General features: G+C 27.0%; 1 protein-coding gene across 3 annotated transcripts in view; it reads right to left on the reverse strand.

The window, feature by feature from the left end:
* The window catches only part of LOC107448792 (uncharacterized), a 101,676-nt gene that overhangs the window by 35,165 nt on the left and 53,000 nt on the right, over positions 1–13,511 (reverse strand). For all 3 annotated transcript variants that reach the window (XM_071183398.2, XM_016064129.4, XM_016064128.4), the window contains exons 2-3: positions 12,891–13,091; positions 7,259–7,411 (exon numbers count right to left, since the gene is read on the reverse strand). In XM_071183398.2, coding sequence (XP_071039499.2) covers positions 7,259–7,411; positions 12,891–13,001 — 264 coding nt within the window. In that variant the 5' untranslated portion in view covers positions 13,002–13,091. The remainder of the gene's footprint in view (positions 1–7,258; positions 7,412–12,890; positions 13,092–13,511) is intronic.

A 13,511-nucleotide genomic window follows, 5' to 3' on the forward strand; every position in this document is an offset into this window, starting at 1 on the left:
GAAAGTGTTAACAGTTTCCAGTACAATTTTATTAATGAAGCACTGAACGACTCATGATAGTTTGAGTTCAATATATATAAAAAAATTTTATAGTACTGTTGCATTAAAAAAATAACTGGTTTCAATTATTTAATATTTCCAATGATAAATATATATTCATAAATTAGAACAAAGTGACAAATCAGTTTGGCAAATAGAAAAAAAATTACTAAAGCATATTAAACATAATGATAGATTAAACAACATTCATTCAACATATTTGTATAACATTCAAGTATATGACAATAAAGATAATTCATGGCATCACTGATTAATTAGTTCAAATCTAAGCTTCGTTTATAGAAAAATAAAACATTTAAAGCCATCAACCACTTTTGTTATATGTATGTATATACATTATATTTTTGTAGTATTGAAATGTAACTATCTAAAAAGATGCATCTTGCAAGAAAAAATACATAAGGAATTAACACAGATTTATGCCTTTAAGCAAAATTTCTAATTATTTCTATATAGGAGCCTAAAATAACTGAAATGTAATAAAAGCATAGAATTTAATGACATTAACAAAATTACTTATTATTTTAATATGAGATTCTAAAATAATTTAAATGTAAGAAAAACACAGATTAATGTCATTAAGTAGAATTGCAAATTAGTTTTATTCAAGTTTCTAAAAAAATTGAAATGCAACAAGCAACAAAAAAACAAACTATAAGCTGCAGTTCATAAATTTTTTAAAAAGTTATAATGAAAGTTTCATGGAGCGAGGAAAATAGTGACTATAATTTTTTAAATTGCTTGTATGCTCTACTAGAAGTATGTAAAAATAAGTAAATAAAAAATTATATAAAAAAAAAAAAAAAAACAGTCACAACTTGCAAAAATTAAGAAAAATTAAATACAGTATGATAAATTAATAAAAAAGTTATAATCAAGGTCAGATTAATAGGAAAAGATAATTTTTATGATGCTAAAATTTTTTTAAAATTATTTCTATGCAATGCAGTAAAAGTTGTAATGATGTGCAAGAAAATAATACATAATTAGCCACAGGTCACAAAATTTTTAAAAAAATGGTAATTAAGCTAATTAACAGGCAGTAAATAGCCTTTTGATCATTAAGAACATTTGCTAAATAGTTTCATATGCCATAAAATTCTTAAAAAAATAATAAAATTTAACAAAATAATAAAGTACAATAAGATTAATCTCCCATAAATTAATAAAAACACACAATAAGGGTCTGATTAATAATAGGAGGAAACAACTCACAGTGTAACTATTAAGCAAATTTTAAAAATTGTTCTTTGCAAATTTGAGATGCTGGAAAAATTAATAATTCCAATAAATATACAATATGGGGAAAAAATGCAAGTATCTAAAAGAGTTTAAGTGTATTTTTGGTTAAAAAAAAAATAAATAAACATTGATTTAACATATAAACATATTTTTTCAAGATTTTTGCTTAACAGAATAAAAAGATGGAATACATAAATAAATATCAAAAATTTCAAACATAGATTTAGTTGTCAGCAAAGAATAGTGTAAATAAAAGAAACAGCAAGAACTGCATGAATTAGATAACTCTAATAACTAAGGGTTGATAAGGGGGAAAAAAAGGTTTATTATGAGTAAGAAATTTCCAAATTAATTACATCAGATTCAAATAAAGATTAAAAGCATAAGATCAACAAGTAAAAATTAAGACTAATGAAATAGAAAAATATGCATAAAACTAAGATAAGAAAAAAACAACAACAATTACTATATTAAGCATGCAGTAAACTCCCGATAATCCGCAGGTGGATAATTTACAGATCATCCGCGCTTTATTATTTTCTTGCATTGATAAACAACATAACAATTAGAATTGAAAATAAATAAATTCTTAAATATGAAACTATTTTAAGAATTTTGAGAACAACATATTAACAAACATTCATGTTCCTAGCCCAGATGTTCACAATTAATCAAATACTAGGTGGCATTTAAACACTGCAGCTTCAAGTGCAATACCTGAAGTAAAAACTAGCATTGAAAGGGTGAAAAGGGTGAGGCATTCATAAAGAGCAAGACAACATAAGTTATGATTTAGCTGTGGAACTACAAATGCAGGATGAAGTTCTAATTTCAATGAATAAATTCAGCTCCTATCAAAGCAGTTTCTTCTCCTGTATTGTATTGTTACTATTCAAAGAAATGACATTGATAACAAGTAAAGAAATTTAGATTTTTCTGTCTTACCTTCATATGATAAATAGGAAAGAATTATCCTCACTCATTTATCTCTTATCAGTTATAAATTGATAACTAACAAATGAGAATGGTCCCTACTCAACACTTATACCACTGAAAGAATGAAGCAGGCTGGTTTTGAATAATTTATGAGTTATATGCATGATTTCAGAATTGTTGTAAGTAGTTTAATTTTTAGTTTTGTTCTGATAAGAGTTTCTAAAAATAGTGTTTGCACAGAAATTCTGCATAAGAACTAATTCATGTGTTTCGAACATTGTTTTGTGCATGCTTTTTTCAGTAGTGCATGAACTCCAGAGTTAAATGTCTGCTAGTGTTTGTTTTATTTTAGCCTCCAGTTTTTTCAACACCAAGAAACAAAAAAAGGTGACAGGCTTTTCATACAGAAATTTTTAAAAAAAGCACAAGAGGAAAATGTGAAGAATTCACCTATCCGCACTTTGAAGGTAACTCAATTCTGCAGATAATTGGTAGTTTACTGTATATAATTCTTTACAATATAATTATTTTGCATTATGAGCAAGGTGATTTATTATTACGTTAACATAGATATAGTGATTATTATGCTAACATATTTACAATTATTATAGTGTTAACATATTTACAATGATTAATATGGGTTCTATGATTACATTAATGAGTAGTATGAAATAAAAAAGTGCATTAATTTGTTCAAATGACAGACTATTTTAGTTTAATTGACTGATATAGTTTGTTTGCAACATTTTCAGGTATTAGTCAGAGAAAAAATAATGGAGTATTTTTTCTAATTGGATTATTGAAAATTTCTTCTTTTTATTTCAGTCAAGTAAATAATAATAACTAAAAGAAACCATAAATTCAAAGTAAAACCATTACTAATCTCAAATCATTTTTAAAATAATTTTTTGGAATATTGAAATTTTCTGAGAGATCAATCATAAAAATTCTGTTAACTTCCTTGATAATTACCTGATATTCACTTGTTCTTTGACCAAACAATTTTAAACTTTTTTAAAGAGGATTTTCAGTGTTATTCACTTATCACTTTGAAACCATTCATTACTCTCATATCCTGAGCTTTATTTTTGTGATTTAAAAGTCACATGTGTATGTCGTTGATATATATATATAACTTAATTGCAGGCTATCAGCCAAGTCACAAGAAGTTTTTTTCTTACAGAAAAGGTATGCATTTTGCATTAAAAATAGTAGATTAAGTAGAAGAATTTGCAAAACTAAAAGTTGATAAGAAATATAAATAAAATTCCATAACTAAATTTGTTCAAATTATATCAATAAAAAAAATTAAAATAGCAAAATATAATTTGTAAATTGAGATTCAAATAGCATAATATAATTTGTAAATTGAGATTCAATGTGAAAAAATAAAAATTAACAAACAAAACTAAACGTTTAACCCTTAACACTCCACTGGCAACATCACATTAATTTGAATTTTAAAATTTATATTTAGTAACCACTTTACTGCATGATTTTTTGTTAATATATGGAAAGATTGTATTTAATATTTTAATAATTTTTTTTTGTATTTTCATTTATTTAATTAGTATGTTTAAAGTACTTGGGAGTGTGAAGGATTGATTCAAAATTAAGTAGCTAATAAACATATACATTGAATTATATATGCACTGCACATAAATTTTTATACTATAATCTAACCAATATGTATATTCTTTTTAAAAGTAATATCTCATTCACAAGACAGATTTCTGAAAAACATATATTTTTAGCACAAATATGGCACTAAACTAAACATACCATTAAAAAGCAAATAAATAATCATAGTTAATACACTCAGAAATAGTTTAGGACTCAAAATATAGGAGTCTGAAAATTTCAGAGACAGGTGTTTGCACACAGTAGGAAAGAGTCTGACACATTAAAAATTGTAATAATTATTAAGTAGCAAAGATTTACGGAAATTTTATGCAAGTAATTTTATAAACAATATAATTTACCATAATTATAAATTAAAACATCTACAGAATTTTCAACTAGAGTTTTTAAGTATAAAAGTAAGCATTTTAAGTATTACTCTGAATTCCATACCAGAAGAATTATATTGAATGATTAAATGTATATGAATTTTAAAATAAAACTGAAAATGCATATTAATCACATAAATGCTTACCCTTAACTGAGTTCATGACAGCATTATTTGTTTCCCCAGTCCTTCCTCTATCCCTCTTTAGTAGAGAAAACACTGGGGATTTTTGGAATATTAGTGATTCTTAAATAATCCATAAGTGATTCTGTTTTGACATACTTGAATGTCAAAACAGAATCACTATTACAGATTCAATATTTCAAGTATAAAGTAAGCATTATAATTCCGTAACAGAATAATTAGATTGAAAGATTAAATGTATAATGAATATTAAAATAAAACTGAAAATATGCATTACTCTCTTAAATGTTGACGGTGAGTTCATTATTTGTTTCACCAGTTCATTTTCTATATTTTTTTTACAAAGAAAACTCTGGAAATGTTTTGATTATGAGTGATCTTTAAACAATCCATTAGTGATTTTGTTCTGACATATTTCTTGAATGACAGTACCACGATTGCCAGGTGGAGTTGCAAAATACTTCATTTGCAATTCGGAATATTTTTCAGTAGCATGTATGATGTCACGATATTTCCAATCAGCCCAATTATTATTGAAAAGCTCTAAAAGTTTCAATCTTTGTTCTTTTGAGGGTACAACATCTAATGGGGGAATTCTAACCAAATCAGGACAACGTAAATTTTCGAAAATGACAACTGCGCGAAGGGCAAACCAGCCACCATATTTTGGGTGAATACAAACTCCAAAAACCTAAAGAAATTATTTTTAAGTTCAGAAATATGAAATATTGGTTAAAAAATATTGTTAGAAACAAATCTACAAATAAAGAATTATTTTAGAACTATAAAACACATCTACATGCAGACATGGTTGGGATTTTGACATTACAAGCAACTAAAACTGGTTAAAACTTAAAAACTATAAAAATTGGCAAAAGCTTAGAATGATAATCACAATGCACCTAAAATTTCACTTGGTCTATTTAAAACAATAAATTAATATGCACGAATATATGCTGATATATGGTGATGATAATATATCAGAGCTTTATTGCTAGTTAATATAATTAACAATTAATATAATTAATAATTATATTAAAGTAGCAGTTAAAGTTCTGAATAGAATAATGCAATTATTATTTCAATTTAAATATTAAGATTGAAATTTTAAAAAAAATGGTGGGAATTTTTTTTTAATAGTACTGTGCCATAATTGTGTTAACTTTCACTGTAAAGTATTAACTGTTTAAATGCCTAATTATAACACTAAATTAATTCAAAAAACAGACAAATGAAGTGTTTAAAGAAAAATAAGATTTTAAAAGAAAGTATAAAGTTTTACTAAAACTAAAATAGGTAATCAATCTGGAAAATCTGCATTATCAGCATTTTAATATGGAAACTGGTTTCTTATGTAGAAAAGCAACTGGTTTAAATGATGAGAAATTAATCAACCCACTGTCTTGCAAACTTTTGCCAAACTATTATTAAACGCATGGGTTTGTTGTCTCATTCTTATTACACTTAAGAGATAAATAATGAAAATAATAAATTAACAAATATAAATAATAGCAATAATTTTCTATAACTACTTTCTGTATTTTTAACGTAAAATATAGAAAGTAGTTATAGAAAACAGCTATAGATAGCTATCTATACAGGAAGTAGTTATAGATAGTGTTAGATTCATTTCTTATAATAAGTTCCCAAATTTAAATTCACAACTTTGAAAATTACATATACAAGAATACCAGTTTAATTTTCTTATTAGAACACTAAATTTATATGCTTGCAATTATGTGAAACAGGATCTTTATTAGAGTAAAATTATTGCCTAAAATTAAATTAATGAAAAAGGATCACAGTAGTCAACAGCATGGAAAAGTTACCAACTTTGCAGAAACATGTTTCACTAAAAATATGTTTTTTTTTTATAAAATTAATAATAAGTTGTCTAGAAAGAAAATGTCAGATTCTGAGAATCTGACAGGTTCAAAAGATTTATTTCTATCTAATTTTTGTAATTTTGCTTATTTGTGTTTGAACATTTAAAATTTAATTGCCTCCATTTGAGGAAAATACATGAGAAATAAGTTATGAATTGTAAGTAATGAAATAAGTTATTAGATTTGCATAACATATCACACTTGTTCTCATTTACAAGAGGATATTGATTTGATTCATTTGTTTTATAAGTCAGCGTTCATAGCCAAATTATTCAACAAAAAATAAGCACTTTTCAAGCACTCAAAAAATATTTTTAAGCACTTTGAAAAATATCATAATTAGGCAGGGTTGGAAAGTTTTTCACAATTGATGGTTTTATATTGTTTTATCCGACATGTCAAAAAAAAAAAATTTGGCCTTGTTTTTGACAATTGTCAAAAATCACAAAATTTTGAATAATGTAAAACGAATTTCATACGCTACGAACTGACAATACGCCCAAATAGATTGGGATTGAATTAATTGTGAAAATGTTGAATAGAACAATGTGAACTGCGTCTTTTTGCATAATTCGGAGCGAAAATCAACATGGCAAAGGAAAAATCTGATTTTGAAAAAGGGAAAATTAAGCACTTTTTAAAAACACCCATTGAAAAAAGTACTTTTAAGGGCATTTAAAAAATGGAAATAAGCACCCTTAAGCACTTTTTAAAAATGCTACACACCCTGTAAATCATAAGATAGAACTCAGTAGTTATTGTATATATAAAAAAAAAAGAAATATGGAAAATATTTAGGAGCACAACATGTCTTAACATACATTTTTCAAAGACATGTTGCGTCACATAAATGTATTCAAAACTTGCTGCACTTATAATATCTGATAAGACACAATAACTTTATTATTCTACAATCAAAAAAGTAAAATAGTTCACAAAATAATGGTTAAAAAGTAATGACATAGCTATAAGTAATTCTTACTTTTTTAGAGTTTTCTTGTTGACCAATTACTTGAGGATGATAAAAGTATGCAGCACCCGAAGCATGAGCAACAGTTTGCATTACTATTTTTGGTCTTCTATTAGGATGAAGTTCAAAATCATACACAATTTTTGCTCCAAAATTTGGAAAAAACTAAAAGAAAATATGTATTTGGATTAAGTAAAAATTATTCAAATAGAGTTGTGAAAAATATTTAATTTCCAAGTTAAAATAATCTTAAAACAACTTTAAATAAATAAAAATCAAAATGTAACATCTGTTATTAAAGTTCTTGTAAGACTTTGAATTTTGATAAACTAACTAAATTCTACAGTATCAATTTAAAACAATAGGTTTTAAAAAAAGATGTTGCTTTAAACAATAAAGAAAGAATGTTGTAAGCTCTTTAGTCATTTATACTTCCAGATTAGTATTATCTTTATCTCTAAGTATGAATTACTGTGAATCTTATAAAATAATTAACATTGAAAAGAGAGGCAAAAAATAGTTTTACAAAAATTGAAGAAGTATAGTATCACTACAAAAACAGGATTAACAATGAAAGTAAAAATGCATTTAGTGTGAATAAAATATCAAATGCAGTAGGACTTTGATTATATGAAGTAATTGGGATTAAACCTACTACAATTAGTTGAAATATTCAGATTATAAAAGTAACTTCTTATTTTAAGATATTTTACCTAATAAAGTCTGCAAATTGTGCAGTTTTTAATAATAGAGCTATATAGTACATTTAAATTTTATACGAACATAAAAAAATGTCTTTTGTCAAATAGGTATAAGGAAATTTTAAAATTCACTTGTTCATTTTACTCATATGATGGAAAAGTAAAAAAAAATTCTAAATATAAACTAAAGAAATAAAGATTTATAAGGAACTTATCAGAATTAATAATACAAAATGACAAATACAGCATCACTTAAATTTTTTTATTTTCAATCCTAACTTATTGGAAATTCAGTCCTGAATCCAAAAATCTGATTGTTTTTTTCAATAAATGTCTATTGATTTAAATATTAAAAATTAAATTTCCCGAAAAGGTCTCCATAAGAATGCAATAAAAAACGATCCCTGATTAGTTATGATTAACATTCAAAATGAAATCTTCAAAATGAATTTGAAATATACTTCAAAATTAAGATTAACACAGTTAAAAAAATGAAGATGAAAATTATTTCATACTTATAACATGTCATTTAAATAACTCATTCTAGCACCTTTTTTACTGAACTTATCTTAATTATTCAGAACTAAAAAATTTCATCTACTATTAACAATTTTTAAATCTACTATTAACAATATTATAAAAATACATTATATTAAGCACACATTTTAATTAACATTAGGGCACAATCTATTATACATATCTTTGTTCTCACATTGTTATTTACTATATAAAATAATTGGAATTAATTACGAAACTTCAAATGAAGGGAAGAACGTAATGGCTATCACAAGACGACTGTAAATGAACAGAAGACAGGGCCAATTTTTCAACAAAAAATAAGCATCGTTTAAGCTCAAAAAACATTTTTAAGCATTTGGAAAAATATCACAATTAGATAGGGTTGGCAAGTTTTTGACAATTGATGGTTTTATTTACAGTGACGAAGACTATAGCTCATCACAAACTATGAAATTATCAAGAGAAATGAAATTTTCTATAGCTAATAGAAAGAAAAAAATTACAATGTTTAGTTGGTCCCCGTAATCAGCAAACATTCGAGAGATTTTTCGATTCTATTACAGAGGGAGGAAAATGAAGCCTGAAACTGAGAATCTCTTGCAAAATGCAGCAGGGTTGCACACAAGAGTAAAAAATCCTTACCACTTCATCCAGCTCAGTATACGCAAGAATTTCATCAAACATGTAAAACAAATGGTGTTTACGTGCACTACAGCGGTACGCCGAAATATATCGGTTTTGAATTAATTGTGAAAGAATTGAATAGGTCAATGTCTTTTTGCCTAATTTGTGGTGAAAATCAACATGGTAAAGAAAAATATCACATTTTGGAAAAGGGAAAATTAAGCACTTTTTAAAAACACCCATGGAAAAAAAGCATCTTTAAAAAACAAAAGTAAAAAATAAGCACCTTTAAGCACTTTTTAAAAATGCTATGCAACCTGGAAGATGGACATCGGTGACGTCAGTACACAAATAATCACGTGATTACTCGTTTCAGGTGAAAACGAAAGTAAGCGCTTTTTGCAGAAAAATAACTTAATAATTAGCACTCTTATAAAAGTATTAAAATGTTTGCTGGGAGTGCATTAAAGCTGAATGAATTTTTAAAAAAATTTACTGCAATTGTCCATTACAGGGGTGTTTGTGGGACCCCAAAAATTCCCCTGAAACTTTTACGGACTTACTACCGACATTTTGGAGTTTCGAGAAGGCGGGGGGGAGAAATGAAAAATTACAATTATGAAGTATTGAATTATAAAATAATTCTGAATAATAATGAATTATAAAATAATAAGTAATTAATTATAAAAGTTCAATGAATTACTTTTTTTGCAAAATTAATAACCATAAATTTTCTAACATATAAACTACTACATTTTATGTAAATATTTTAAATTACCTGAATTAATTCTTAAAAAAAAATTATCTAATTTCTGCTGCTTTTTTTTATTTTATTTTCTGATGTTTGTGGGCTTGTCTTTCTTTTGTGGTAAATACAATGAGTATTGAAGCTAAAAAAAATTTGTCAGAAGTAAATTATTATATTGTCTCTACACTCATAATATTTATCAAATCTGTGACAATTAAAATTTTTAACATCAATTGTTTTAAATCAAATCATTAAAAGATAAATTAAAGTATTTTTGAATGAAAAATCTTAAAAACATAAGACTTTTTGCTGCATTTAAAATATTGAAACCCCCTCTCTTCATACTTATTTAAAATCTTGTCTCTAAATATTATTAAGTTATTTTCTAAAACAAAATAAGAGCACTGAAAATTTTGAAGGTAATAATACAACAATAAAATGCAATAAGTAAAAAAAAAATATTAGTAAAAAAAAGTAATAAAGTAAAATAATTGTTTAAAAACAATATGCAATTAGTGGATGGTCCCTCAGATAAAAATTTACGTTATGAAACTCAATTAATTCTTATCTTTATTAAATGAAATGAATAAAAGGGAGATGGAAAGTTTGAAGTTATGAAGCTTTGTGATTCTCGACTGTCCTGAGGATCAACATGAAAATATGTACTTAGTGAATGGTCCCCTAGTTAATTCAAAGATCATGGTACTAATCTATAAATAGAATAGCGCAAGAAGGTCATTAGCTTGCCATTGACGAAGACGATGGCACTTCAATAACGATGAAATCAACAAGAGAAAAAAAATTTCTTATGCTATTGAAATTTGGCAATGTTTAGTTGGTCCCCGAAATTTTTTTGGCGCAGATTCGGCGCAAATTTAACATAAAATGCCGTTTCTGCGCAGTAATGCGCAAATATACCGGTTTGGCGCAAAATGCACTGAAGCACTTGATGTAGCACTTGAAGCCCTGTAGCTTTCAAAGCAAACAAAATTACCCAGATCAAAATAAATAATTAATTATTATTCCTACTTCCTTTTCAACGACGATCCCCGGAATTTCCGGGTATCGAAGTTCAAAATCCCCGGAATTCCGGGGTTTCCCCGGAGCACAAACACCCCTGCCATTATAGCAAATTTGAATTCAAACCTTTATTTACCTAAGCAAAAACAAAATCAGCTATCTGAGAAAAACATCTTGTAATAACAGCAATTTAATTAATTTTGTGTTTAGAATCTTATTTCCATTTTTTTGGAATAAAAACAAATCCTTTACATTGAGTATTTATTTAAAAAAATCAAAATAGTTCTAAGATTTTTAACCCATGAACATAGCATTTTCACATATTTTAAGTAAGTTTTTCCTTGAATAAACTCTAGTTTCTATTTATGCTTGATGAGAAAATATCTGATAACTTACAAGCAATTATGTACTTTTTTGTTTGAAGAATAAATTTTAAATAAAATGTATAGTTTTTTAATGTCTGAATGTTAAATATAATGCTGCAAAACTTGCACGCGTTGACCACTTGGGATGAATTGCTTTATCTGTCAACTTATAAGTAAATTTTTTTAATCATTTCTTAAATCATGTCATTTTTAAATACATTATTCATGTTATTTATAGACATATTTCTTACAGATTATACAGGTTTAAAATAACTTTAAAAGTTTATTTAGCAAATATCACATACTAGAAGGAATTGCAATTTGTTAAGTAAATTCAATACTAAACTGATTAGTTTGAAAACATAATGCATGTCATTTATTCATAGTAAATAATTTTGTAAAACATCTCTACAAAAGAACATACATAATGCAAAGAGAAAACTTCACTATACTCAATTAAACATTTAGGTAATTTCTTTTTACTCTTACAAACCTACTTTTTACTTAAGCCATAAACAGTTTACCCATTGATTAAATTTACATTTTAGTTTCGGTTAGCTGTCAATACTATTTTACCACTTCAGTAAAGTTCCAGTACGTAACAGCAAAGAAAATTTGCTAGTCAACTTATGAAGAGTTTAGAACAGTATTTAGTGACTCTCCTACACAAATTTAACCTTTTCCAGTGGTCAAGTAATATAGTACAGTGAACAGGTTGTAAAGGTTCCCCTCACTTATTATACATAGTATAATTTCAGTTCTGGATATTAAAAATAAACTTAGACAGGTGTCAACTTGACAAGCTACACTACGCTATTTAAAGCAACATGGCGACAAATGCAATAACTTTTTTTAATGTAGAGAGATAAATTTTTACATTAACTCCCCAAGCAGTGAGTTCTTGGGCAAAATGGTTTTCAAATTTACTGCTACACACTACTTTCCCATTGAATAACATAATAAAAACAAGTTTGGATGAAGATGTAGTTGTAGTTTTATTTATGCCACACTAGAGCTGCACAATGGGCTATTGGCGACGGTCTGGGAAACATCCCTGAGGATGATCTGAAGACATGCCATCTCAATTTTGATCCTCTGCAGAGGGGATGGCACTCCCGCTTCGGTAGCCCGACGACCTGCATGCGAAGTCGAGCACTTTACGGTAGATCAGTTTAACGAGGACCGATACTGAACACCCTCAATCCCTTTGAAGACCGATTCAAGTGGCCACCCACCCGTACACTGACCGCAGCCAGTGATGCTTGGATAAAGAACGAACTAGGATTCGTAATGCTAATAAAAATACCTGGATTTTTTTTTATTAGATATCATACAAAATACCGTAATAATAAGCAAAGCAATAAGATGAGAAATTTTGAAGGCACTAGTGCCTTCAAAATTTCAAGAAGGCAAAAGATTAAAATATGAATAAATTACAATCACTAATCGAAACACTTTAAGACTGTTTCACACAAAAAATTTTCATTGACAGACTTATTTACAAATTTTTTTGGAAAATTAATTGTTGAACAAAATTTAACATACAATAAATAGGTTTGTTAATAAATTTAAAAAGAATATGTAAACAGCAATAAAAGACACTAATATATTGTAAGAAAATAAATCTTCAAAACTATTTAAATTCATAAATATAATTAATTAGTTACCTGACAAATTTTAGATAAATAAAATATCATGCATTGATCAATTGGATCTCTAAGTCCAGATAAATCTCCATCTCTTTGCTTGAGAAAAGGAATAAAAGCATTTTCAAACATTCTGGGTGCACTGATAATTAAGAATGATACAGTATCATCATCATAATTAAGTTTGAATATGGGCTGGACTAAAGAATTGTACCATCCAATCTAGAAGAAAAAAAAAAAAGAATTAATATTTAATTAAGTTTTTTAGAATAGTCATATATCAATATTGAGTCTCAGTGGCTCAGGGAAAAGAACGCTGGCCTCTCAATGAGGTGATCAAGGTTCAAACCCATTCAGTGGTCATTGCGAACTCTGCACCTGTAGCTCATACCGACCACAGTGCTGACATAAAATATAATCAAATGTAGATGGGCCACTGGTAAGAATCTTCTCGACATTGGGCTAACTGCGGGAGGTTTTCCTTTCCATTTAACGTGATTACAGATTAGTTCAATTATAAACTCTTCTATGACAGCTTGTTGGTCCCGAAGTGAGATCTAAGAAAACCCTTTTCTTCTAGATGGGTTTCAAAAATAATTGGCTACTGAGTTAAACAATGATAGTCATAGTCATAAGCTCAGA

Source organism: Parasteatoda tepidariorum, chromosome 7, assembly GCF_982258835.1.
Source record: "Parasteatoda tepidariorum strain Cologne lab strain chromosome 7, Ptep-v5.0, whole genome shotgun sequence".
Lineage (NCBI taxonomy): Eukaryota > Metazoa > Arthropoda > Arachnida > Araneae > Theridiidae > Parasteatoda > Parasteatoda tepidariorum.